This window comes from Elephas maximus, chromosome 19, assembly GCF_024166365.1.
Source record: "Elephas maximus indicus isolate mEleMax1 chromosome 19, mEleMax1 primary haplotype, whole genome shotgun sequence".
NCBI classification, from domain to species: domain Eukaryota; kingdom Metazoa; phylum Chordata; class Mammalia; order Proboscidea; family Elephantidae; genus Elephas; species Elephas maximus.
In genome coordinates this window covers 70,796,283-70,819,808 of record NC_064837.1, presented here as the reverse complement: position 1 = coordinate 70,819,808, position 23,526 = coordinate 70,796,283, and the positions used below count along the sequence as shown (strand labels likewise).

The 23,526-nt window shown below is 47.1% G+C and overlaps 1 protein-coding gene across 5 annotated transcripts in view; it reads right to left on the bottom strand.

The window, feature by feature from the left end:
* Nucleotides 1-23,526, bottom strand: part of RPTOR (regulatory associated protein of MTOR complex 1) — a 445,897-nt gene that overhangs the window by 85,973 nt on the left and 336,398 nt on the right. For all 5 annotated transcript variants that reach the window (XM_049860923.1, XM_049860920.1, XM_049860922.1 and 2 more), the window contains 3 exons: nt 22,834-22,917; nt 20,516-20,626; nt 1,208-1,282 (listed from right to left, as the gene is read on the bottom strand). In XM_049860923.1, coding sequence (XP_049716880.1) covers nt 1,208-1,282; nt 20,516-20,626; nt 22,834-22,917 — 270 coding nt within the window. The remainder of the gene's footprint in view (nt 1-1,207; nt 1,283-20,515; nt 20,627-22,833; nt 22,918-23,526) is intronic.

Genomic DNA, 23,526 nt, shown 5'->3' with positions numbered 1-23,526 from the left:
AGTATCCAGCACAGGACCTTCAGGGCTGCCAGGACGCTGGTGCTGCTCATCACTGTGGCTCGCTCTCATTTCTCTTCATTTTTTGGCACCTGGGGATTTCCTTTCCTTTCTTTTAAATTGCACTATGTCCTCAAAATTTCAGTGTTTGTAGTTGAAGTGGGGCCCATTCTTGTCAGTGTAGCCCATCACTCTGCTGTAATTGCTAGTTTAGCATCCTTTCTCATTTGTTTGATTTGTATTCTTACTTACCCTGAACAACAGGGAAGCGATTATTCGAACGCTGATATAAAGTGCCTGTTTAACTGCCTATGATGATGTTTAAAAACACCACTTAAGTTAAAACACACAAGCACTATTTACCTTTATTGTAACAGTCCTGTTTATACTATCTTCTGCTTTTCTTTTTTATCATTTATCTTGGAAAACCAACCAGAGGGTGAAATTACACACAAAAGTTCCTTTACACAACCAAAGCCACCTAAGGTGATGTAAATGAGCTGTTATACTTAAACTTCCTGGTAAAATTGTGTTATATTGAGGGTTTATTTTGCATATCTACTTTGCTCTCATCACTATGCTAGGAGGTACCGAATAATGAAGTTAATTATAAAGCGTTTATAGGAAGTTACCATACATGCTAGTCAGGAACTATCAAGCTTTAAACAGTTGGATACGATAAGGTATATTTAAAATTTGAGCTTTCAATTGACTCCTTCTGTCCCTCCTCCCCCCACCCACCCCCGATCCATAAGGCCCGTCAACACCTCATCATGTCCCAGGACTTATAGGAACACGAATGGCCGTATTATGGATGTACAATACTCATTGATCTCATTCAGCTGACAGAATGCTAGGGAGAGGAGGTTTTACTATATCGCCAAGATGTGCCTGTGAAAATAGACTGAGAGAAACAAAACAAAAACAGTCTTTGTGCTGAGGTTAACTGCAACTCTGACAGAGGTGGGAATGGACCACTGAAATGAGATGTGAGCCTGTTTAAGAGGAAGCAGCAGCTAAATCGTCAAGGTGGCCTCGCCCCAGCTTGCCTGTCCCCCTCGTGCCCCCTTAGACCCCGAGCAGCGGGGGGTGAGAAGCAGCCTTTCACCGAAGCCCTTGTACGAGGTGTCACGACAGTGTGACATGGCAGCAAAGACAAATGATGCTAGTCTTGAGACTGTCCAGAAGAGAAAGAGCACTTGGTCCTTACTGGCATGTAGGGGTCCGCCAAGACTGAGAGGAAGTACTTGTGGCCATTGTCCTTCACGAGGTCAGCTTGGCACGACTGGAAAGACAGAGAAGGAGGAACCGTGAGTGCAATGCCTAGAGTTTCTTTCTGCATCTCATGATGTGTGAACAAACGCACATACATTGAGTATCTTATGCCTTCCTCACGTTCTCAAGCCCAACTCTCATTTGGAGAAATAGCTGAGGGTGTGGCTTACAGACACATTTTCCTTGGCTGTGGGGAAATGGCTGGGGACCCAGAGTCTCAGACGGGAAACTGGCCCTGGCACCCCCACACCTGGCTGGGGAGCCAGTACATTGGGAGGGGCCTGTACTCCCACTGCCCCTCCCATTGCCCTTCCTGTGGCCACACTCCTCTCCTCCTGCCTCCCCACCTGGGAAGCAGCCAGCACTGGAAGCACCCCTGATTTCTACTGCCCGGCCTTGCCAGAATCTTCCCAGGGTTTTGCTTGGGAGTGAGGGCTGGATCACCCAACAAGCAAGGTACACACAGGCTTACTTGTGGGTACTGAGTAATCTGCAGCGCACAATTTCACCTCATCAAAGATGTGGTTAGACTCATGTGAAATGTGCATTACAGATTAGTAAGTGAACACAAGTAAGCTGGTGTGTGCCTTGTTTAATGTAAACCTGTTTGGCCATTGCTTGCTGGTTAATTGAGATCTGAGCCTGGAATTACCAGATACTGAAAACAACGATCTGTGCAGACACACCAGTTACTGACAAGCCCCTCCTCCTACGTCACGGGGTGTTTCCACAGCGGTTCCAGAGCCCACCCACAGCCACACCAAGTGGGTGGCCAGCGCTGTCTGGAAGCTGTGGACAACCCTGCTGTCCAGCAGGGTGTGGGAGAGACTCTTCACTGAGTGGAGGTTTAACAAATGAACCAAGAGGCTGCACCTGGTGTCCCCCCACCCCCACACAGCCTTTGTCTGGGAGGGGCCAGGAGAGAGCTGAGTTAGCAGCCCTGCCATGGCGGCACGACACCCTGGGGCCCAGGAGGCAGCTGGTTCAGGTCTGAGTCAAGTCCACGTTGCACAGTCACAGTGAAGACCCTGGAAACACGTCTCGTCAGGTTGTGCCTCACTCTCTGAGCCCGCGGCACCTAAATCAGCATCTGAGCTATGACGTCAATATGCTTCCATACCAGAGTCTGTGATTCTGTGCGTATTAGAAGGTCTTTGTTTTGACGAGAGGCTGCTACGTCACGAGGATATATGCCATCGTAATTATCTCTTTCTATTTGTCTGCCTGCATCTTCAATTTTCAGCAAGTGCTGTTTATACATTGGTTGGTGAAGATGGTTAATGAGTTCAGCTGCTAACCGAAAGATTAGAGGTTTGAGTCCACCCAGAGACACCTTAGAAGAAAGTCCTGACGGTCTACTTCAGACCGCTCGGCCACTGAAGACCCTATGGGACACAGCTCTACTCTGACACACATGGGTTGCCAGGAGTCAGGATCGACCCAACAACTGGTTTTTTCCAGTTTATCCTGTGTTCTGGCTTTTCACTGAGTCAGGCTCTCCCATCCCTTCCCTCCCATCCACACTGCCCGTCTGGGAGCACGATGAGGGTCTGGGGAAGGTGTGGTCTCAGCTCGACTCCTACATTACAGGTGCACTTAGGTCAACCGCCTTATTGAAGGATGAGCTACAAAGACCCAGAAACACAATGACAGATGGAAAGTACTGCAGAGATTTGAGACGCAGAGGCCTGGCCTGAGAACTCTCCAAAGAAGCCGCTTCCCACGCTCAGTCTTGCTTTGTTTGTTTCCCCCAGATCAAGCTGCTGGTATGACATATCAAGGCCAGAAAGAAAAGAAGGTGGAAGAGAGGAAAACACATGAATATGAAATGTTTTTTCTAAGCAGGCCCCAGTGCCCCATAACACACACACAAAAACAGCTCTGGCTTGGCTTTGAATGCTCCTTATCGCTCAGTCCTTCTCTGGGCCCGTGATTGGAGGAGTTAGACTTCTAAACAGGGAAAAGGAGGGGCGGGGGTGGGGGGCTGGGGAGAAAAGCAAAGAGAGAGGAAAGACGCAAGCATGTATTTTATTGTTGCAGCAACCACAGATGTGACCTGCAAGCAGACAACGGACCCCTGGCCTGGGCCCTGGTTTCTGCGGCCACAGGTTTACCAGGTGAGGCGGCCTTGACTCCATTTTCTTTCATACAGGATGTAAGGTTTCTTTATGGGAAAATAGGAGACACAAAATGAACAAAGACTGGCAGACAACTGGGCATGACAGTCAAGGTCCCAACAGGCATAGCGACGATGCCACCTCTGAGCAATGTCATCAACAGGCTCGATGACCCACACGTTCTGATGTGAGACACCAAGAAGCCCGTGCAAAGAGTGAAACACGCTTCCTGCCCGCTGGGTGAGAGTTTACTCCTTGTTTGAGAAGACTGTGTGCCATGCACCAAGGTAAGGAAGTTTCCAGCGGGCGAGAAGAGCACCAGGGTGAGCCTTTGCTGGACCATCCGCACCAGGCGTTAGATACTACCAGGGACTCCACTGGAAGGTGGATGTAGGCCAATTCTGGGAAGCTTATACGCCCACATTTTGAACAATGGTCTGATGCCATAAAACTGGTGGAGCCTGGGAACACAACATCAATTAGGGACTTGTGTTTACTGGCCACAGGAGCTCACTGTTCCTCATGAATTCAGCGACACCTTCCATTAAAGGCACTCTGCACTGCCTCAAACCCTCGGCACCGTTTTCCACTTGTCAAGGGAGGCATTCCTTGCAAAAATACACGTTTTTCCATTTCCCAACAAATGGCTTATTACTGTAAATATTTAAAAAGGCTTTTAGCCATCCTCACATCAGATGTTCCTGTGGCAAAGGTAAGCTTCATTTGTCATGACTGAGGTCACTGTGAAAACCACCAGTGTGCACGAAATGCCTTTATGCTTTCGAATTGCTTTTTTGTAAACGTTCTAAAAATCGTGATTTAGTCAAAGGTTCAAAATCAAAATGCCACAGGAAGGTACAGATTGAGAAGTCTCCATCCCACCCTGTCCCTGTTCACCAACTCTGCCGCTGTATGGACTCATTTCATTGCAGCTGTGTGTTGTCGGGTTGATTCTGACTCATAGCAACCACACAGGATGGAGCAGAATTGCCTGAGAGGGTTTCCTAGGCTATAATCTTTACGGGAACAGATTGCCAGGTCTTCTCTCCTGAGGAGCTGCTAGTGGGTTTGAACCGTTGAACTTCCGGTTAGCAGCCAAGTGCTTAACCACTGCACCATCAGGGCTCCTTCTCATTTCATCGGTTTCTTATTTTTCTAATGTTTCTTTATGTAAACACAAGTAAACATGAATATATGTTCTTATCTACCCTTTTCTTTTTGTTCTGTTGTACACAGGGTTGCTATGAGCCAGAATCGACTTGACGGCACCTAACAACAACCCTTTTCTTCAACAAAAGGGCCTGCTACACCCATGGTTCTACACCTTATTTTTCTTCACTTAACAATACACCCACCCTGGAGATCTTTCCACATCAGTTCATGAAGCGTCTCCTTGCTGTTTTTAACAGCTGCATAATATTCCACTCGGTAGATGCGACACAGCTTGTGTTCCCAGTCTCCTACGGACGGACGGACCTTCGGGTTGACCAATCTTCTAAGTAAGACAACACTGTGATGAGTAAACATCTGCACCAGTTGTTCAAGCGTACACAGGTGACGGTGTAGGAAAACTCCCAGAGGCCAGACTACTAGATTGCGGGGTAAACACATCGACAATTTTGGTAATGTGACCATTTTGTACTTGTACAGCAGAGCATGCTATGAAATGTTTGGGATTTTGCCAACCCGGTAAGTGAAGTGGGATTTCAGTGTCATTTCACCATGCACTTCCCTCGTTATGAACAAGGCTGAGCATTTTTCGTATACTTAAAGACCACCGGTGTTCCTTTCTCTGTGAACCGTTGGTTCACGTTTGGCCATTTCTCTATCGGCCACTGGACCCTGCACGGTGCTGGGGGAGGGCCTGGCTCTGACCACTGGCTCTCCAGGCTGCCTGCTCTGGGGGCAGCAGGAGGATGCATCTGAGTCTCCCCACAGGTTAACCCCACCAGGGCCTTCTGACTTTAGCCAGGGTGCTGGGCAAAAGGCAGCTGTCGGGTGGTACAGTTCTGTCTATCACACGGCCAACACTGCACCCAGGATCCACTCGAGCAGCTTGCTCTTGTGGCCCACAGCGGCTGTGTAATTGTCAGGTCTGGGTAAACACGTGCTCCGTAACGTCGCCATTCTGTTGTTTTTGGCTTTTTACAGCCTGTGGTTTAGACATTAAATGGACCGTCAAAGCAATTCAACTACCCACTGAAAACAAGGGGGAGGGCAGGCCGGCTGACACCGGTCACACACCTACTGCCTGCCGGGCTCTGGGCTGCCCCACTGCCCACTCCTGAACGCTCCTGCTTAGCAGCCTGTGGCTGGGCGAGGCTCTTTCCCACTTTGTCCATGTGTAGTTAGCTGGGAGATGGGAGAGCAGAGACGTGCATTCCATAAGGGGCAATCTGAAAGGAGAACACTAGAAAATTCCAGAAATGCAAAAAGAAAGCAAAACAACTCCAAAACTAAGCCTTACAAAATAAGCCTATCAATAATAACAGAAAGAAAGTGAAATCATTTTAGTCAGATCCTAAAAGTGGTAATAAAACTGAGTGGAGGATGCGGCAGGACCACAGGCCCCCTGCAGGTCCCGGCCCCGAAGCCCATCACAGGAGAAGCATCTGCTGTCTTCTCCAGCAGGACCGGCCCCTCGGCCCCTTGCCTGCCCCACAATGCCCCCACACTACCTTCCGCCACTGCTGGGCACTGCTGGACCATCCGGAAAGTGGGTTCTGGCCTGCCAGTTCTCTAGGTGGTCGGCCCACTCACGCACACCCAGGTCTCAGTGACAGGGTCAGCACTGGACGCAGAGAAGGCTTATCCTGATGAGATTTTCAAATGAGTTTGTGTGTGGGGGTGTGTGTGTGTGTGTGCCTGTGTGTCTGTGTATGAGTGTCTGCATGTTAATATGCATGTTCATGTGTCTGTGTGTGCACCTGTGTGTGTGCATCTGTGTATGTGCCTTATGTCTATGTATGTGAGTGTGTGTGTCTGTAAGTGTATCCGTGAGTGTGTGTGTCTGTGTACATCTGTGTATGTGCCTGTATGTCTATGTATGTGAGTGTGTATGTCTGTGAGTGTATCCGTGAGTGACTGCATCTGTGTACATCTGTGTATGTGCCTGTATGACTATGTGTGTGTGTTTGTGAGTGTATCTGTGTGTCTGTGTACATCTGAGTATGTACCTGTGTGTTTATGTATGTGATTGTGTGTGTCTCTGAGTCTCTGAGTGTGTGTATCTGTGAGAGTGCATCTGTGTGCTTGACTGTATGTCGGCTCTGTGTGCATGTGAGGGTGTGTCTGTGTGGGTGTGCATATCTGTGCGTCTGTATGAGTGTCCATCTGTGAGTGACTGTGTGTGTGTTTGTGTCTGTGTGAGTGCATCCGTGTGTGTGCATGTGTGTATGTGGGTGTGTGTCTGTGTGAGTGTGTCTGTGCGTGTAGGGGTAGGTAGGAAGTAGAGGAGATACAGGAAGAGGAGGTGCTGCTCATGTCAGTGTAAGTGAACTGTGGTGAAGACAGACGTTTTGAGACATTGTGAGGACAAGCCGGCGTGAGCGGGATCTGCAGATGTAATGTTCTGCTGGTCTCTCATCTGCTCTTTGCTCACAGCTCCTGTCTCTCCTGGACCCCAAGAGCCTGCACCCAGGGATGACGTCCTTTGTACCCCACAAACGCCTACTCAGAACGCCTTTCCAAACTCACTGCCCTGGTGCTCTCTTGTCCCCCAGTGCTGTAAGTAAAACTCACTGTCACGTGGGAGGTCACCCGAATCCCATTATTAACTGTGTCTATGAAACACTCCTCAGTTAACTGAAACCTAGCTTACAGGAATGCTTGTTTCCCCTCCCTAAATCTTGTTAACTAGCTGCAAGACAAATGATCAAGTACTGGAGGAACTTATTAAAAAACAAAAACAAAACCCAACAACAACCCTCCCAGAGTGTGTCCAGCAAGGAACACAGGTTTACCTTCATTTCTGATACCTTCTCAGAAGGTATCATTTCTGATACCTTCTCTGCCCTATAGGGTCGCTATGAGTCGGAATCGACTCGAAGGCACTGGGTTCTGGGTTTTCTCATCTACAGGTACCAGCGCTCGTGACGGCTGAGCCCAACACACCACCTTAAGAACAACTTTTAAAAACGGTTTCCACGTCTCCCGTCTCCGTCCTCCTTCCTGTGTTCTCCTGCACTTTTCTCTCAGCCTGATTATCTGGTGGTTGGCTTATCCCCTGGTACTGCTGAGTGCTATTCCACTGCATGGCTAAACCCCGTTCACTTGCGCATTCACCTGTTCATGGACACCTGGGCTATTCCCAGGCTTCAGCTGTTACAAAGAAAGCTGCTATAAACATTTGTGTACAAGTCTTTGTATGGACGTATGCTTCCATTTCTCTTGGATAAATGTCCAGGAGTGGAATGACTGGATCGTATCATAAGCATGTGTTTAACTTTACAAGAAACACAAATGGTTTTCTCAAGTGGTTGTGCCACTTTATATTCCCATCAACAGTGCCGAGAGTTTCAGCTGCTCTGTATCCGCATCAGTACTTGATACCATCCATTTTTTTAACTTTAGACATTCTATTAAGTATGCAAGGAGCCCTGGTGGTGCAATGGTTAAATGCTTGGCTGCTAACTGAAAGGTTGGCAGTTCGATCCAACCCAGAGACTCTGAGGGAGAAAGAACTGGTGACCTGCTCCCATAAAAATTACAGCCTCGGATCCTATGGGGCAGTTCTCTGTCACACAGGGTTGCTACGAGTGAAGATGGACTGGATGGCACCAACAACAGGAAGCACGGGGCGGCAGCTCATGGTGGTTTAATTTGCGTTTCCCTGATGACTAACGATGGTCAGCGTCTTTTCAGCGTCTTTTCGTGCGCTTATTTGCCAACCGCGTGTCTTTTTTAGTGAAGTGTCTCTTCAAACATTTTGTCTGTTTTTTAAGTGGTCGTTAGTTTTCACATTGAGTTTTGAGAGTTCTTTATATATTCTGGATGCAAGTTTTTATCAGATACATGATTTGCAAATATTTTCCCTAGTCTTTGGCTTGTCTTTTCATTTTCTTAACATTGCCCTTCAAAAGGCACTTTTTAATTTTGATAAAAACCAAATGATCAATTTGTTCTTTTATGGGTTGTGCTTTTGGTGCCGTACCTAAGAAATCTTGTCTAACCTGAGGTGACAAAGCTTTTCTTCCAGAAGTTTTATAGTTCTAGGTTTTGACCTCACTCTCGTATGTCGTATGAGGTACGGGCTGTTGTTCCTTTTGCCTGTGGGTGTCCAATGGTTCCAGCACCACTTGTTGCAAAGACTCTCCTTTCTCCACTGAGTTGTCCGTGCACCTCTGTTGAAAATCAGCTGTCCACATATGCATGGGTCCATTCCTTGATCTCCTGTTCCACTGATCTATCTGTCCAGTAATCAATCCACCCTGTCTTGATTACTGTAGATTTACACTAAGTCTTGAATTCAGGCATTATTAAACCTCCAACTTTGTTCTTCTTCAAAGTTGTGCTGCCTCTGCTAGGTCCTTTGCATCTCTGTATGGGTTTTAGAACCAAGACCCACGAACATGGGATCTCTCTCCATGTATTAGGCCCTTCTTAATTTCTCTCACCAGTATTTTGTAGTTTTCAGTGTACAAGTCTTGCACCTTTTTTGTCAGGATTTAACCCTAAATTTTTTTTTATTTCATATTTTGATGCCATTGTAGAAGGTATTACAATTTTTTTCAATGTCCCATTGTTCATTGCTAGTATTGTTTTATTAGTATATATAAGTAACACTGATCTTTGTAGACCTTGTACCCTGCACCCTTACTAAACTCACTCGAAGCTTTTTTTTAGATTCAATCAGATTTTCCACATAGACAATTACGTCTCTTGAAAATAAAGCTGGTTATAAATCTTCTCTCCCAGTCTGGACATCTTTTTTTCCCTAGCCTCACCTCACTGCCTGGAAGCTTAACTACAACAATGAATAGAAGTAATGAGAGCAGACATTCTGGTTTCATTCTGTTGTTCACCATCAAATGTGATGTTGGTTCTAAGTTTTTTTTGTAGATACCATTTTTCAGGCCGAGAAGGTTCCCTCCTAGTCCTAGTTTGTTGAGTTTTTATTTTTTTTAAATCAGGAATGGATCTTAGTTTCATCAAATGCTTTCTCTGTATCTATGGAGAGGATCCTATTCTTTTTCAGTTTGTTAATAATGGTGAATTATATTGTTAAACCAATCTTACATTTAAAACAAACCACGGCACTGGGTTTTTTGTTTGTCCATTAGGTCATGATATATTTATCATTTTTATATACTGTTGGATTTGATTTGCTAAAATTCTGTTTAGGATTTTTGCACCTATGCTTGTAATGTATTTGACTTTTTTTTGGTACCAGGATAACGCTGGCCTCATAAAATGGTATGGGAAGGCGCTTATTTGCCATCCATATATTTCTTCCCCAAATGTTTAGCAGAATTAGCCAGTGAGACCATCTGGGCCTAGAGTTTTCCTTGTAGGAATGTTTTTAACTACAAATTCAATGCTTTAATAGACACAGTGCTATTTAGATTAACTATTTCTTCTTGAGTGAGTAGTTTGTGTCTTTCAAGGAATTTGTCTACTTCATCAAAGTTGTTAAATTTGTTGGCATCAACTTGTTCCTAATACTCACAAGCCTGTGAATGGAGCCCTGGAGGTGCAGTGGTTAAGAGACCTGCTGCTAACCAAAAGGTTGGCAGTTCAAATCCACCAGCTGCTCCCTGGAAACCCTATGGGGCAGTTCTATTCTGCCCTATAGGCTTGCTATGAGTTGGAACCAACTCAACGGCACCTAAGAACAACATCCTATTGATGTCTCCAGAATCTTTAGTGATGTAACTTCTCTCGTTCCTGATACTGGGAATCTGTGTCTTCTGTTTTTCACGATCAGTCTGGCTAGTGGTTTATCATTTTATTGATCTTCTCAAATAATCAATTTTTGGCTTAACAGATTTTCTTTAATGTCTTTGTTTTCTTTGGTAGTAATTTTCACTGTGATCTTTATTATTTGCTTTCTTCCACCTAAACCAAAAACAAAAAACAAAACCAAACCCAGTGCAGTCCAGTCGATTCTGACTCATAGCGACCCTATAGGACAGAGTAGAACTGCCCCACACAGTTTCCAAGGAGTGCCTGGTGGATTCGAACTCCCAACCCTTTGGTTGGCAGCTATAGCACTTAACCACTACACCACCAGGGTTTCCTTCTTCCACCTACTTTGGGTTTAATCTGCTTTTCTTTTAATAGTTTCTTAAGGTCAAAGCAGAAGTCATTGATTTGAGACTGTTTCTCTTTTTTAGTGTAGTCACTATTATTAATTTCCCTTCCAGCACTGCTTAGCTGTGACTCGCAAACTTTGATTCGAGTTCAAGGTATTTTTTTATTTCCCCACACTTCCTCTGTGGCCCCGTGGAATATTTAAAAGTGTGTTGTTTAGTTTGCAAATGTTTGGGAATTTTCCTGTTATCCTTCCATTACTGATCTTGTGTTTGATTACATTGTAGCCGTTACGTTGGCCGATGTTCGTTTTATGGCCCAGGGTATGGGCTCTCTCAGTATATTCTTCCGTGGCATTTGAAAAGAAAAGTGTTTTCTGCAGCCGTTGGGTAGAGAGATCTGTAAGTGTCAATTAGGTCCAGTTGGTAGACGGTGTTGTTTAAGTCTTCTCGCTCCTTACTGATTTTCTGTCTACTTGTCCTGTTAATTACTGAGAAAGGAGTATTGAATTTTCCAATTTTGACTGTGGATTTGTCTTATTTCTCCTTGCTGTTCCATCAGCTTTTGTTTTACGTAGTCCGAAGACCTATCATCAGGTGAATAAACATTTAAGACTGTTATATTGTCTTGATGAATTGACCCCTTTATCATTATGAAACAACTTTCTTTTCCCCGGCAATATTCTTTGCTCTGAAACCTTCTCTGTCTGATATTACAGCCACTCCAGGTTTCTTTTGATTAGTGGTATCATGGTGTATCCTTTTTTTCCCCATCCTTTTACTTTTAATCTATCTGTGTATTCTTATTCAAAGTGCATTTCTTGTATGAAGGATAGAGTTGGTTCTTTTTTTTTTTTTTTTTAATCTAATCTGACAATCAGCCTTTTAATTGGGGCACTTGGACAATTTACAGTTAATGTGATTGCTGATATGGCGACGTTTAAATCTATCATCTTTTTTCTATTTGTCCCATCTGGTCTTTGCTCCCCCTCCCCTCTTCGGTATTACTTGTATATTTTTTATGACTTCATGTTACCTCATTTGTTGGCTTATCAGCTATAATTCTTTGTTTTGTTATTTTAGTGGTACTTATAGATTATATCTTTATCACAATTTACCTACAGGCTGTATAACACTGCTTTGGATAAAGTATAAGAATCTTAAAATAGTATTTCTTCAGTTTCCCTCCTCCCAAACTTTTTGCTATCCTCATACATTTTTGCTTTTACATTGCTATAAATTGCACAGTATAGTTGTTATTTTTGTTTAAATAACTGGTTACATTCTAGAGAAATTTAAATACAAAAAACTCACATACTTATCCACGTATCATTCATTTCTGGTGCTCTTCATTCTTTTGTGTAGATCCATATCTCCCTCTGATAAAATCTTCTTCAGCCTAAAGAACTGTCTTTAACATTTCTTGTATTGTAGATCTAATGATGAATTTTTTCAGATTTTGTATGTCCGAAAAGAGCTTTACTTTGGCATTTTTGAAATATATCTTTACTGGGTACAGAACTCTAGGTTGACAGGGTTTTTTTTTTTTTTCTTTCAAGTACTTTTAAGATGTTACTCAACTATCTTTTTGCTTTCATTGCTTCTGACAAGAAATCTGCTGTCATCCTTATCTTTGCACCTCTGTTCTTTTTTTTTTTTTTCTGGGTGCTTTTAAGATTTTTTTCCTCCTTTATCACTGTTTTGTAAACAACTTGATTACAATGTGCTTCGATATAGTTCTCTTCATGTTCCTTAGGCTTGGGATTTGCTGAGCTTCTTGGATCTGTGGGTTTATAGTTTTCATCAAACTTGAAAATATTCCAGATATTATTTCTTCAAATACTTTTCTTGCCTGTCCCGTTTGGGCCCTCTAAATACACGTAGATAAGGTCACCTGAAGCTGTCCTACAACTCACTGATGCTTTTTCAGTTGAAAAAAAAAAATTTTTTTTTTTCACTGTGCTCCATTTTGGAGTTTCTGTCTTGAAGTTCACTAATTCTTCTTCTGCCGTGTTTAATCTGTTTTGAATCCCATCCAGTGCACTTTTCAAGTCACATATTGTAGTTTTCATCTCTAGAAGTTTGATCTGGGTGTTTTTTATATCTTCCATGTCTCAATTCAACTCTTTGAACATATGGACTAGACCTCTAATAATTGTTTAAATGTCTCTGTTAGCCAGTGCTAACATCTGTGACAGTTCTCAGTATGTTTTGATGGACTGAGTTTTTTTCTCCTCATTATGGGTCATATTTCCTGATTCCGTACCTGCGTGGTAATTTTTGATTGGCAGTGGAAGTGTGGAGTAGCATGGTGTAGGAAGTGATTTTGGAAGGGACCCTCTGGGATCAGATTCCTTGGAGAATATCGGGGCTGAGACAACTAGGAAAGAGTTACCCCTTGCCAAGCTGTGCCTTCTTTGTCAAATCGGTTTCCTCACAGTGTATACTGCCCCTTCCCAGTCAAACAGCACACTTTTCTTCTCATGGTTCTTCTTCCAGGAATCACCTTCCTTCTTTCTGCCCAAAGTCTTCCTTCTTTATGGTTTAGATACCCCTCTGCCTACAATGAACCATTTAGGAGCCCCTAGAGGCTCATATGTTGCTTTGATACTGAACAGGTTTCAGCAGAGCTTATAGATTACGATGGACTAGGAAGAAAGGCCTGGAAATCTACTTCTAAAAAGTCTGCCAGTGAAAACTCTATGGATCACAATAGTCCGACCCCAAACCGATCATGGCAATGGTACAGGACTGGGCAGCGTTTTGTCCCACTGTACGTGGGGCTACCATGAGTTGGGGGCTGAACTGATGGCAGCTAACAGCAACAGTAGCACAGTGCATAGCACACGGTATGTGCTCAACATACATTTGTGGGACAGAGGGACCACAGACTTGTCCTTGAGCTGGGGGCCCAGCCTGAGTGGGGCTCCTGTCCTTCTCCCTGAGGGCTGGACGGCATGCTGACACAGGGAGAGCTGAGTACACAGGGTGGGGGAGGACTGGCCAGCCTTGGTCTGTACCTCTGAGCAGGCTCTTTGAGCATAAAGTGGGTGTCCCTGTCTGTAAAGCAACATGCACTGCTGACCTTCACAGCACCCAGGCCGTGGAGTGTAAGCTCACTATGGAGAGACTGAGTCCTGACCTGGACTGAGAGAACCACCAGCAACACGGCATGGCTTCTGGCCAGTTGTGAGGAGGGAGGTGAACAGCACCTCAAACAACACAAGGAACTCTAATTTCTGGGAAGTTGTGGCCGCATGATAATGGGAAGGAAAGATGAGGTAAATGAGGCTCAGTTTCAACTGGAAATATTTCAAATTTCTCAGTGGAATGACTGCTTTTAAATAAACAGGTGCAACAAGCTGGTTAAGAAATGAGTTCGCAGGGTGGTACGGGACGGCCTGCAGGCATTTACAAAGACATCGCAGGCTTGGGCATTTCCAGCTGGGTATAGGAGCAGCTTCTCAAGTGTTATTAAAGGTATAATTCCTCCAGTATCATGCAAGCATCAAATGCAGGGCCCTGATACCGGCTCACAGCTGAGTGTAAGGAAAAGGAGCGCTGTGCATCCATCCTTACAGCTGAGCTGAGCACCTGGGGCCTTGAGAGGTGAAGGTGGCCAAGAGGCCATTTTAGATCAGTCTCCTCAGGCTGAAATGGGTGGTCAACTATAAAATCAATGAGAATCAATGGAGAAGTGTGGTCAAGGAGGGCTGTCCTTATCCACGAAGAAAGAAATTTGAAAACAGAAATAGTTACCCCTAAGACCAAAAATAAAGACACAACACTTTTTGAGGTGCTAAGATGAACCATCAGCAATCCTGAGAAGCAGGAGGACCAACGCTGGGTGGCATTGTGACTGCTGTGTCCCGTCTCCTCTTTCATCCAGGGTTTGCTCCGTGTTGAGCTCTTTTTTTTTTTTAATTGTGAAAATACACATACCAAAACTCTTGCCAATTCATCAATTTCTATGTGTAAACTTCAGTGACACGGATTACACTCTTCTTGTTGTGCAACCGTTGTCACTATCATCTCCTGAGTCATTTCACCACCAAAAAACCAAAAACCCGTTGGCGTCGAGTCAATTCCGACTCATAGCGACCCTATAGGACAGAGTAGAACCACCCCATAGGGCTTCCAAGGAGTGCCTGGCGGATTTGAACTGCCAACCTATTGGTTAGCAGCCATAGCACTTAACCACTACTCTACCATGGTTTCACTACCATTAACATTAAAAACCCAGTGCCCTCGAGTGGCTTCTGACTCACTGCGATCCTGCAGGGCAGAGTACAACTGCCTCACAGGGTTTCCAAGGCCATAAATCTTTACGTTAGCAGACTGCCACATCTTTCTCCTGTGGAGTGGCTGGTAGGTTTGAACCACCAATCTTTTGGTTAGCAGCTGAGCCTTTAACCCCTGGGCCACCGAGGCTCCTGTATGCCATGTTGAAAGATACCAAAACCAAATCAAACCCACTGCTGTCCAGTCGATTCTGACTCATAGCAACCCTACACGACAGAGCGGAATTGCCCATAGGGCTTCCAAGGCTGAAAATCTTTACAGAAGCAGAGTGCCACATCTTTCTCCCGTGGAGCAGCTGGTTGATTCGAACCACTGACCTTTCGGTTAGCAGCTGTGTGCTTAACCACCGTGTCACCAGGGCTCCTTCCACCATTAACATTAGGTTCTGCTTTATGTGTTCGGTAATCTTCCCATGTGGTCCCTAATCCATGGCCCCGTACCAAGTCAGGGTTCGGTACGTTCTTAAAAGTGCTGATTCAGAAGAGAAACACACTAAAGTTGGGAGGAACAGAAGGTTGCAAGCTGGCTTCTGAGAAAGTGATTTTATTGACAGAACTTGGCTCTTCAAAGAAATACGAAAAAAAGGTAAAAGAGAAATAACCCAAAGACACAGTGTCCTGGCCCCTCCTAAAGTTTCCGTTCAGCAAGGGAAAGTTTGAATGTAACAGACGAGCTGGACAGACATGCGATTTATACTTTCAATTCCTCAATGACCCCTTTACTCTGCAATCTACAGAGTGGCGTTGCATCTGGTGGTTTTGATCCTCGTGACCACATTGCTGGAAGCACACGCTCTAAGCATCACTGCCGGAATTTACAGAGGAACAGGCATGGCTGTGGGAAGGGAAAATGGCTGGCTGGAGGAAAGGAGGGCGACGCGACCCCAGTGCTCTTCTCTAACCCCTAAATGCAGTGTTCGTGCTGTCAGAAGGTAGTGAACATTCTGTAGACGCAGAGGCTATTCTGCTGAGGCAGTTCCTGTGCACAACAAGTCCACCATCAGCATGTGACAAGGTGGACACAGCAGAAAGCCCACTGCACAGCCGAGTGCAGGGCCCGGGTTCCATGGAGGCCAAGGTCAGCCTTAGAGGGCTGAGAGGAGAAGGGGCCGTTGCCTGCACAGGAAGGTCACTGAAGTCAGACCATGCCAGGCGTCTCCAGTCACTGCTGCTATTCAATGTGCATTCACAGGCTAGGTCAGAGCAGCCGGTCGAGAAAACAAGTGAGAGAGACAAGAACTAGAAGACAGGTGACAGATGTTTTGTTGGCAAACAACGTGACTTTCGTATAGATTTTCCAAGAGAAGCTACAGGCAAACTATTAGAACTAATAAGAATTCAACTAGGTTGCGGTACCAGATCAAGAAACAAAAATTAATAAGGATCCTGTACTTAACAATAACCAGACAGAAAACATAATTAAAGAAACATTTGTGATGGAAACGATCATGCTGTGATACCTCCATTAGAAAACTGCCCCCGTGACGCCCGTCCTTCTGCAGTGGGTGGTGGAGTCTGGCTGGGGTAGGGGTGGGAGGGATAGCAGGTGCACAGTGGCTCGGTGGGAAGCAGTTCGGTGGCGCAGGGGCCTGCATGGACGTGTGTGGGTAGAGGCCAGTTATTGAGATGGACAAAGACGGATATTTCTGCACAGCCGTTGTGCAGGCCTGAGTGATGAGAGCGTGCAGGGTGAACACAGATCAGGACTGAGAGAACTGACTCATCTGTGTAATCTCAGGCCAGCGGCACCTGAGGAATAGGAGTTGGATGAATATTTGTTCAGCAAAGTCCAAAGCAACAGGATGAATTGGAGAACTACCTCAGCAGAACGCAGGCCACGTCTCGGGGACTGCCTGGATATGGTCAAGGAAGAATGAGGGGCCAAGCCAGGGTTTAGCCAGAGATTACTAGAAGGAAGGGGTGGGCAGAGTAAGCCAGTCCCAGCGGTGTAGGGAGGAGCAGGCAGGAGACACACTTGGTTTAAGATCCTCTTACTCTCTGCTTTCAGCCACCTCACAGAAGAGTAAACGACCTCTACTTGTCCTAGGCTGATGGCCTTGTCACATGCCTAAACGAATAACTTCCTGAGTAAGAATCAGCTCAAAGCCAGTTCCTACAAGGTGGAAGTCAATACATGTCAGATTTTCCTTTTCCAAGCTGCTGCGCCGCTCCATCTCTGACCCTGGAGACATCCCCGGAGCACTCTACCCTCCCTGCTGGACTCGGCAATCCACCGCAATGTCTCACAGAACACAAAAACTACGTTATTAAGGAACTAACAAGCTACAACTCAGGATCAGGATCAGGAAGCACAGAGTCAAGCCCTGGAAAGCTCCCCTAAAACGGAGAGCACAACCTTCCTTCTTCAGTGCGGGAGAGCTCTCTCAGCTCCTCTCGGCCGTGGAAGCAAGCAGGCCCTTCTCTCAGCCCTGCAGACCCTCTCTTGACATGCCCACCCCCTCAGCCCTGCAGGCCCCCTCTTGGCACACCTGCCCCCTCGGCTTTGCAGACCCCTCTGCCTTTGGCCTCCCCACTGTTGACCTCTGTACTGTAACTGGCCCAGCTCACAGGCAGCGTAGCAGCTTGCTCAGCTCTCTTAGCTGCTTTCATAGCCGCAGCTTTCTGCCATCACTGCCAATTCTGCTGCAGGGCTCCTTCCGGCCGTTGCAGCCAGCTCTGCCACAGGACCCCTTCCACGCCTCTCGCTGTCTCCACTGTTACAGCCCTTGACTCGTATTATAGCTCCTTTAGGGTATTCTTCACCTCCTCTCTCTCAGCTTCTGCTTCTGTTCCCTTCTCTCTCCTCAACTCTCTAAAACCTCTGTGGGGTTGGCTGTTTGTATAAGCAAACTCCTTGTCAATTTCAAGGAATGGCCCTCCCAGCAAGACCACAAACAGACCAATCCCCACCAAGTCACTCGATTTTATTGAGTGGTTTTGTGCACCACTATTTGCATAACAAATTGACCAATCCCTGCTAGGTGTGTGAAATAGACCAATCACAGGGCAGACTGCAGCCCAGAGTCAGACAAAAAGTATCAAACCATGGAGCTGTCTACAGCTTACCCAGGAAATGTCAACCAACCTGGGGAATCCCATGGACAAAGGTAACAAACCCTCTCGGGTAGAAAACAACCTGGGAGCCCTGCCCCCAAGTTGCTTCACCAAAAAACTGACACAAAGGTAACTAAGGTAACTCCTCAGGGCTTTGGGGAAAAATCGCTTGGGCTGTTTTTCCAAAGAGCTGAGGTAAAAGACCACTTAAAGGATCTCAGTTCACCATGATACCACTGACCCCAACCTTCTCTTCAACTTTGCTATGTTCTCTCCTTTACTGTGATCTGGAAAGGGCCCCGTCTCAGCCTCAGAGGCCCTAAAAACATGGATGTTTCTCCACTTGTTCCTTTGTCCTGTAGACATGCAGGACTACTACTGGCTTAAAAAACAAGCAAAAAAGCCCAACCAACCCTTTACTGATGTTGAGTCCTCAAAGTCTCTCCCCTCACCTACCTCACCCCTCAGGCAGGCAGTCCACCTCATCAGTTCCGCTTCTCGGCCATGTCCTTGTCCCTCTGGTCTCTAGCTCCACCTCTGAACTACGCACAGGTGCTCTCCCCAAGGCTGACTGCAATGCTTCTCCACAACAGCCCCGTAGAGGGCGTGATGCTCTCCATCCCCACACACTCTGTCCTGTGACCCCTGCTCTGCATCCTGCGAACAAGGGCCTCTAGAGCCCTACTCGTTCCAGTTTCCTCTGGCAGCTCTCTTCCTTTCTCCGCCTCCCAGCCCTCAGAGCCATCATTTCTGTATTTTCCCTCAAGGATCTCACCCACTTCATCATGAGGTGGACGAAGCCCCGACGCCGACCCTCCAGGCCAGCCTTTTGCTAAGCTCCAGGGCCTCATGATCCATCATCTCCTGAACGCCCTGAGTGTCCTATCAGCGCTCCAGACTCAAGAGGCCAAAGTGCACTTTATCATTTCCCAAACCAGCTCCACCTGCCCTTCTATTAGTGACACCCCACTTCTCCTACCACACAGGCTCAAAGCTTCGAGAACCACTCCCCCTACACTCACCGTCCTCCCCCATTGGCCCCCACCTCCTCCATAAGCCCTCCACCTTCTCATGTGTGTGCTATGGGTGCGGTCTCCTCACTGGTCTGCGTCCCCCCACAATTTTCTTCATACTGAGGCCAGACAGTTGTTACACACCACAGCTTGGTTATCTTTTCTTTGCTCCAGAACCTTCAATCGTTGCCCACTGCCTGCTGATAAAACCCCGCAGTTCAGAATCACATGCCCTTCATTTTATCGCCTTCCCCTCTCTCCAGCATGTTGGCCCAATGGCACTCCTGGTCTTTCACACGTGTCCTCTGTGCTTTCCCCTCGCTGGCTCCTGCTCAGCTGCCTGTCCCCGCCCACCTGACATACTTACCCTTGGCAGGGGGCAGCCTCCCAGGACTCTCAGGTCCCTGTCTTTGAAACATCACATTTGGGGCGTGCATCTGCCGTGGGCTGTGATGCACTGCCTCACCCTGGTGGCTATATCATCTGCATCCATGTCCCCCTGGACAAGCTCCTGAGAGGACAGGGACAGCTGACCTCCGTGTTACCTCCAGCCACAGCACAGAGGTTTAATTCAATACTGTTATGAAATATATCCAACAAAACGTTTGGCAACTGAACATTTTCATGCATGCAATACAGTGACATTGGTCATGATCACCAGGCTGTGTAGCCATCACCATCCACACAGAGGTTGGAACCAGGAGGAGCCCTGCCTCTGTGTTTCCAGCATGGACCAGGGGCTGCTGAGGCCTGGGGTGTGGGGACCTGTGGGTTGGTGGTTATTTGGGACGGCAGAGCTGGAGACAAGGGCTTGGCAGTCACATGTGGGGAAGGGACCACTAATGCCCGGGGTCTGGCCCGGTGGACAGCGCCGGATTTCATGGCAGTAGCCTGTGCCTCGGTGCTCCTGCCCACACATTGAGGGTTGGGGAGGAGAGAAGCATCAGCTAGAAGGACAGATGAGGCTGACATGGGGTGAAGCCAGGCATGGCCACACTTCAGGAAGAAGCAGGCAGTGAGTGACCCTGCCACAGGTCAAGGCACACAGAGTGGTCTCAGGGTGGGAGACAAGGTGTGAGGGTTGGGGGCAGCGCAGGTGGCTGGCAGTCAGGACGCACCTGGCACAGGTGAGCCTGGGTGAGCATGTGGAGAAGGGAAGGTGAGGACGGGGAAGTCATTCATAGGGTGCTGGCCAGGGAGAGGCCTCTGCTTTACTCTGGAAGAGAGGACAGCCCAGTGAGGGATGGCACCAGCAGTGCGGTGAGGGACAGGAGGTGGGCTGGGACAGAAACGCAGGCGTTAACCCCGGGAGGGAAGGATACAAGGCAGAGGGAGCTCTGTGAGCAAGGTCAGCTCAAACGTGTACACTCCCTGTGGGGACCCCGGCCCGCAGCCACCATCCCTGGGTCGGGCAGCCCAGGACTAGAGAAGGAACTGGGTGAGAGGCCAGTGAGTCAAGACGCAGAGCAGGATCACGTGTGTTGGGAGGACAAGCTGAGATTACTCACACTGTCAACAGCAAGGATCTTGGCCCATATGAACACCAGGAGGGGCCGCAGCTCCCGGGCTGAACTCTGAAGCAGCTTCAGAACGTAAGGAAAAATGCCGACAGACAAGGCCTGAGGGGAGAAAAGAGGGTGAGAAGGTTCCCTCCTGAGCTCCAAACTGCAGAGAGGATCAAGGGGTCCCCAGGGCCTCAGCCCACAGGAGATGGGGCGAGAACGTGCCTCATGCAAAGCCTGAGGGGCCGCCTCCAGATCTGTTCATCTCTGACTTTACTCCTGGAGGTCTGGGCGTTTCTAGACCTGACTGGTCCAAACAGACCAGGACGACTCCTGCGACAGTGCCTCCTCATTGAGGGACAGGCTGCTTTGTGCCAGGGAGCCGGCACCCACCTCAAGGGCCTCGCCTACCCCCACCAGCATGACTGCATGTGGCCCTGGGCTGAGGCTGGAAGACTGGAGCCAGGTCTCCATCACCCGTGGGGCCTTGTCTGCTCCAACGGGAGATAAGCCGGCTTGGAGGCCAGTGCGCACAGGTAGAATCTCCAGTGCGCCCTGTTTGTGCAGCAGTGGGGGCCTTGTCCTTGGGAGGCTTCTCTGCTCTCAGTGCAGGGAAATGAGATGGGGTGGAGTCCCAAGCACAGAACCACGGGGCAGCCCAGCCGCTTTCAATCCTTTTACTATATCCTTATCTCAGATTCTTTGGAATTCTGAAGCTATCCCAGTGGTATCATCTCCAATAACTGGGGTCTCCTGCAACAGGGACGGGGGAGGTGCAGGACCCAGGATGCCCAGTGCCAGGTCTGGTCCTTCCTTGTTATATGGTCATGTTTAGCTGGGAGTGAACACTCATTTCTCTGGTTCAGGGTTTGAGCTCTCTCCCAGGAGCCAAAACTACATCTGTAGCAACGCTTCGTTTATCCGGCATCTGTTTATATAGTGGTAACATTTCCAATTAGCATGTGCCTAACTCTTTGAAGGGCCAAATCTGTTTAAAAAAAAATTAACCAGATACATGAATATCTTCCTAATACATGTGAATGTGTTTCCTTGTCTTGTTAAAGAGTATAATCAACACACTTTAAGTGTTTCCACGACGACTAAGCAATAGTGTCATGCACAACCACACACACACCCACACCTACACACACACCCACACCTACGCACACCCACACCCACACACGAGAATGGAGCTGGAAGTTATTCACTGGTCTCAGGTACTTGAGAGAGAAATGGCCCCAGACGGGGAGCGAGGTATTGTTCTTCCTATTTTTCAGATTTTCTCTCTCCTCCCACAACACTGGACCATCAATTATCACTCTTTGTTGACAGTATATTATGAAAAATATAAATACACAAAACCGTAGAGTGAACTCCCAGGTACTCAGTCCCTGTCCCCCCAACACCCACTCCAGCCCCACCTGCCTGCCCTCCCTGTAACACTCTGAACCCAATCCTACATGTCACATGAGTTCCTCTGTGAATGTTTAGTTGCATATCTCTAAAATAACGTCTCTTTTATAAAAACACAACCACATTAGCACTATGCCACCTAAAACAATCATTCTTTAATAATGCTAAATAGCCAGGTAGTGTAAAGCTTCTGTCTCCTGAATGTCATTTTATACAACTTTAATGTTTTAATTTTTATTTGCGAACACAACTGCGTAAGGTCTACATATTGTAGCTTCACTGAGAGCTGCTCGCATCTCTTCTAAACTATAGGCTCCCTTTGTTTCTCCTTTGTTTTCCTTGTAATTTATTTGTTGTAAAAACTGATCACTTGTTGATTCTATTTCTGTCCATCTTTTCTGTGTTGAGGGGACATTTCTACTCTTGTACAGAACGAGTAACAGAAAAGCGTTTTGGAATCGTGCCTACAATAAGAGTAAGAGGACAGGCAGTGAGGACTGAGAGGCTCTTGGGAGCAAAAGCACCCACGTGTGGCACAGGGTGTGGCTGGGCTCAGGGCCACTGGGTTCCTGGCAGTGGCAGAGAGAAGCCAGTCTCTTAAACGGGACCCTTCCTTTCTGCAAAGGCCAAGTTCTAACATCGGATGGAAAAAGGGGGGCAAAAAGAGAAACAAAACCAAAAAGCTGACAATGAAGGCTGCACAGGCACACCTCAGAGGACTTCACACACTCACCAACCATCCCCGAGTGGAGGCTCCTCAGACCACAGGCCATGGTCAGTTCTGGATCATGAAGTACGCCCACAGACTGTCGTTGCTTCATGAAGAACAACACACACCACAGGCTCTGGGTCTACTTGCCACCCCACCCCCAGGCTCTCCCCTCCCCGAGTTGATGCAGAAAAGCACGCACCAGGCTCACCGCCCAGGGACCCAAGTCCAAAAATCTTCCCAGCAAGTCCAGGGCTCTCAGCCGATGCACTTGGCTTAACAGCACCTGAGAAGAAAAGAAAGAAAACCACATCACTGCAAAACTGCATACGTGGGTTCCTCGGTGACAGCTCCTGCTACGAGCTTCTGGACTTCGGTCTGACCATACAAGTTGCTCATCTCGACCTACAGTGGACAGTCCTGTCTACACATCATGCTCTTAGACAGACTAAGAAAACACACCTCTTGATGACACAGGCAATCTCTTGATGACACAGGCAAATACACTCACTGTGCAAAGTATCAGAACATGTGCTCTTTGGCTGCGTTAAAAAAACTCACTGATGACATTTTGTATACAAACTTTCAGATATTTCCTTTATGTATATGCCTCTCTGGTTTACTCTAAACTGAAATATTACCATATTTCTCATCTCCTTTTCAGCTAAACAGCACACTGAGACCATGTATTGCTCCATGTCACCACAGGTGCCCTGGCCACACACCCCATGGCAGTCCACCCTTCATTCATCTGTCTAGACACCATCCCCACTGCTAGGTATTGAGACTATTATCACCATTTGCCATTATGCACAGTGCTGTGACAAATACCCCAACGTGCACAGCTTTGTACATCTGTATGACAACCTCGCTGGGATAAATCCTGGAAGCAAAA